This window comes from Oreochromis niloticus, linkage group LG3, assembly GCF_001858045.2.
Source record: "Oreochromis niloticus isolate F11D_XX linkage group LG3, O_niloticus_UMD_NMBU, whole genome shotgun sequence".
NCBI classification, from domain to species: Eukaryota; Metazoa; Chordata; class Actinopteri; order Cichliformes; family Cichlidae; genus Oreochromis; species Oreochromis niloticus.
This window is the reverse complement of record NC_031967.2, coordinates 424,020-426,586: the sequence shown is the minus strand read 5'-3', so window position 1 is coordinate 426,586 and position 2,567 is coordinate 424,020. Positions and strand designations below refer to the sequence as shown.

The following is a 2,567-nucleotide window of genomic DNA, read 5'->3' as shown; positions in this document are numbered from 1 at the left end:
CCCATCGATCGCTTCCTCCCGCGTTCAGAGTGGCGGAAGAATTTATCCAAAACATATTAGTAGAGTTTCCAACCGTCCCGTAAAAAACGGAATCGTCTCGTATTCAGAGAAAATATTACGCGTTTCGTGTTGAGCTGAAAAGAAACAGTTTGTCCCAGACTTCAGCTGAAAAAGACACAAAGCTGGATTTATTCTGTGTCTTTGCTGCACAGCTGCCTCTTCTCCTCTCATTCTCCCCCCTCCCTCTCCTGTTTCTACTTCAATCATTAAACTGATCAATGATCAGCTGATCGGCTTTTCTCTCTTGTTTGTTTATCGCCCACTTTGCGCCAGAAAGAGGAAATCAGCGGATGTCACACTAAACAACAGCAGCACGTTTGATCAGCTGTTGTTAGAATGTATTTAATATTCATTTCTAGTATCAGCTGATGTTTGCTGGAGCCACAGCTGTAAAGCTGCTGGTCATGATGTTGGTTTGTATATGTGGTGAGAGGCATTAACAGGGAGAGGGGGGCACAAAGAAACACTTTTCTTTCTCATTCTCATTTAAAATGTCTCACTTTTAAAAAATAATTATCTGAATCTTACAACAAACGATTGATAGATTGATACATATATACCATCAAGACAGTGAGCATCACTGTCACAACAGCGTTTGTTTTCATTCAAAGGCTTTATGATGTTTCCTATAATGGTGGGCTGGTCCAGCCCTGTATGCAGCTCATCTGCAGTCTGCTGTTACCTACATCTTCCTATTCAGGAGGCAGAATTTCAGAGTTCTGAGTACAACCAAAGCACCACGACTGCAGTTTTTGTGTTGGATGTAAAAAGCGCACATGACGCTGTGACGTAGGCTAGAATCATGGCGGCGGTCGACGACGGTCCAGGCGTGGGATTTCTCTCGTGGAAATGTGCACATTATCTTTTCCTTTCTGTTGGTAGGTGGCTCAGTGCACTGTGGCAAGTAAGCAAGCTAGAAGACTCTGGCTGGGTATCCAGTTACGGAAGCAACACATTAACAAGAGAAGTCTGAGTAAAACCACAGTTACTTTCCCTAGTAACTAGTTACTTTGAAAGTAACGAGTAACTTGAAGTAACTGAGTTACTTTTGATAGAAGTAACTAGTAGTGTAACTAAGTTACTAATTTAAAGTAACTTACCCAACACTGGTGCTCAGTGTCTGATCTCAGGCTGGTTCTGCTTGGGAAGACTGGAGAAGGAAAGAGTTCCAGTGGAAACAGCATCCTGGGAAGAGATGCCTTCAGAGAAATCTCCAGTCACTCATCAGGTAAGAGACACACAGAGTTTTTAATGGGGAGCAGCAGTAGGAATTCCTTACCTGTTACTTGTTTTAGCGAGGACTCTGTAGGTGTGTAAAACGGGACACCATTTCTGTGCAGTTCATATCTGATCTAAATTAAGATGAGGTGATAGATGTTTTCTCCTCTTCAGTGGCTGCTGAATGCTCCAAGCAGCAGGAAAGGGTGGTGAAGAAGATGGTCTCTGTGGTCGACACTCCCGGCCTCTTTGACACGTTCCTGCCTGAAGACGTTGTGAAGAGGGAGATCTCCAAATGCATCAACATGTCGGCCCCGGGGCCCCACGCCATCCTGCTGGTCATCAAGGTTGGATGCTTCACAGCAGAGGAAAGAGACGCTGTGAAGAAGGTGGAGGAGATCTTTGGAGAGGGTGCCTGGAGGTACACCATCATCCTCTTCACTCACGGAGATGTAGTTGAGTCAGACTTGGATGAGACTTTGGAGGAGGCAGGAGCTGAGCTGCAGGAGGTCCTGCAGAAGGCTGGAAACAGATACCACGTCTTCAACAACCTCAAAACCAACGACCGCCGCCAAGTCCTGAATCTGCTGGAGAAGGTGGATAAGATGGTGGCCGACAACGGAGGAGAGTTTTACTCCAACTACACCTACCTGGAAGTTGAAGAAATGCTAAAGAGGAGAGAGTCGGAGCTCAGAGAGTTCTTCAAGAAGAAGCTGATGGAGGCTCAGGAGGAGAAACAGCAGGTGGAGGAACGGATGAGGTCTGAGCTGGAGGAGTTGAGGCGGTATTACCACATGTTAGAGAGCAGAGTCGGTCAGGTCGTGGAGCAGGTGGCCATAGACGACTCCTTAGATGAAATCCTCACCAATTTCCACCACACCCTGAAACTGAACGGAGCTGTTTCTGACTCTTGTACAGAGCTGGCACCATCAGTTATGTAGCTCTGTTCTTCACATGGACCAACATATGGAACTCTGCAGACTCTTTACAACTACATGCATGTATTTATTACTACGTTTCTGCAGCAATTTATGTGATTTTACCAGGATCATTTTCTGTAAGCTCGGTGTACTTTATGTTTCTAAAGTTTCACACTGAAAGTTCTCACAGAGTGATGGACTTTCTTTCTGATCACAGTCAAAGAGCTAAAGTGCTCCACCTGAAGCAGTTCAGATTCTGAGCAAACTAAAGAATTAGAAGCTCCATCAACTTTTAGAAGTCATGGATTTTCTCTACTGCAGCTGAAGGCGGATGTTTTCCCAGTGAATTGGTGAGATCTTCAGCATTCA

At 45.2% G+C, this 2,567-nt stretch overlaps 1 protein-coding gene across 1 annotated transcript; it reads left to right on the top strand.

Annotated features, from left to right (window-relative positions):
* The first annotated feature begins 1,167 nt into the window (after positions 1–1,167).
* Positions 1,168–2,567, top strand: LOC109195250 (GTPase IMAP family member 4). Its single transcript, XM_025899953.1, has 2 exons — positions 1,168–1,288; positions 1,453–2,567. The coding sequence occupies exon 2, from the start codon at positions 1,497–1,499 to the stop codon at positions 2,217–2,219; it is 723 nt and encodes a 240-aa protein (XP_025755738.1). The 5' UTR covers positions 1,168–1,288; positions 1,453–1,496; the 3' UTR covers positions 2,220–2,567.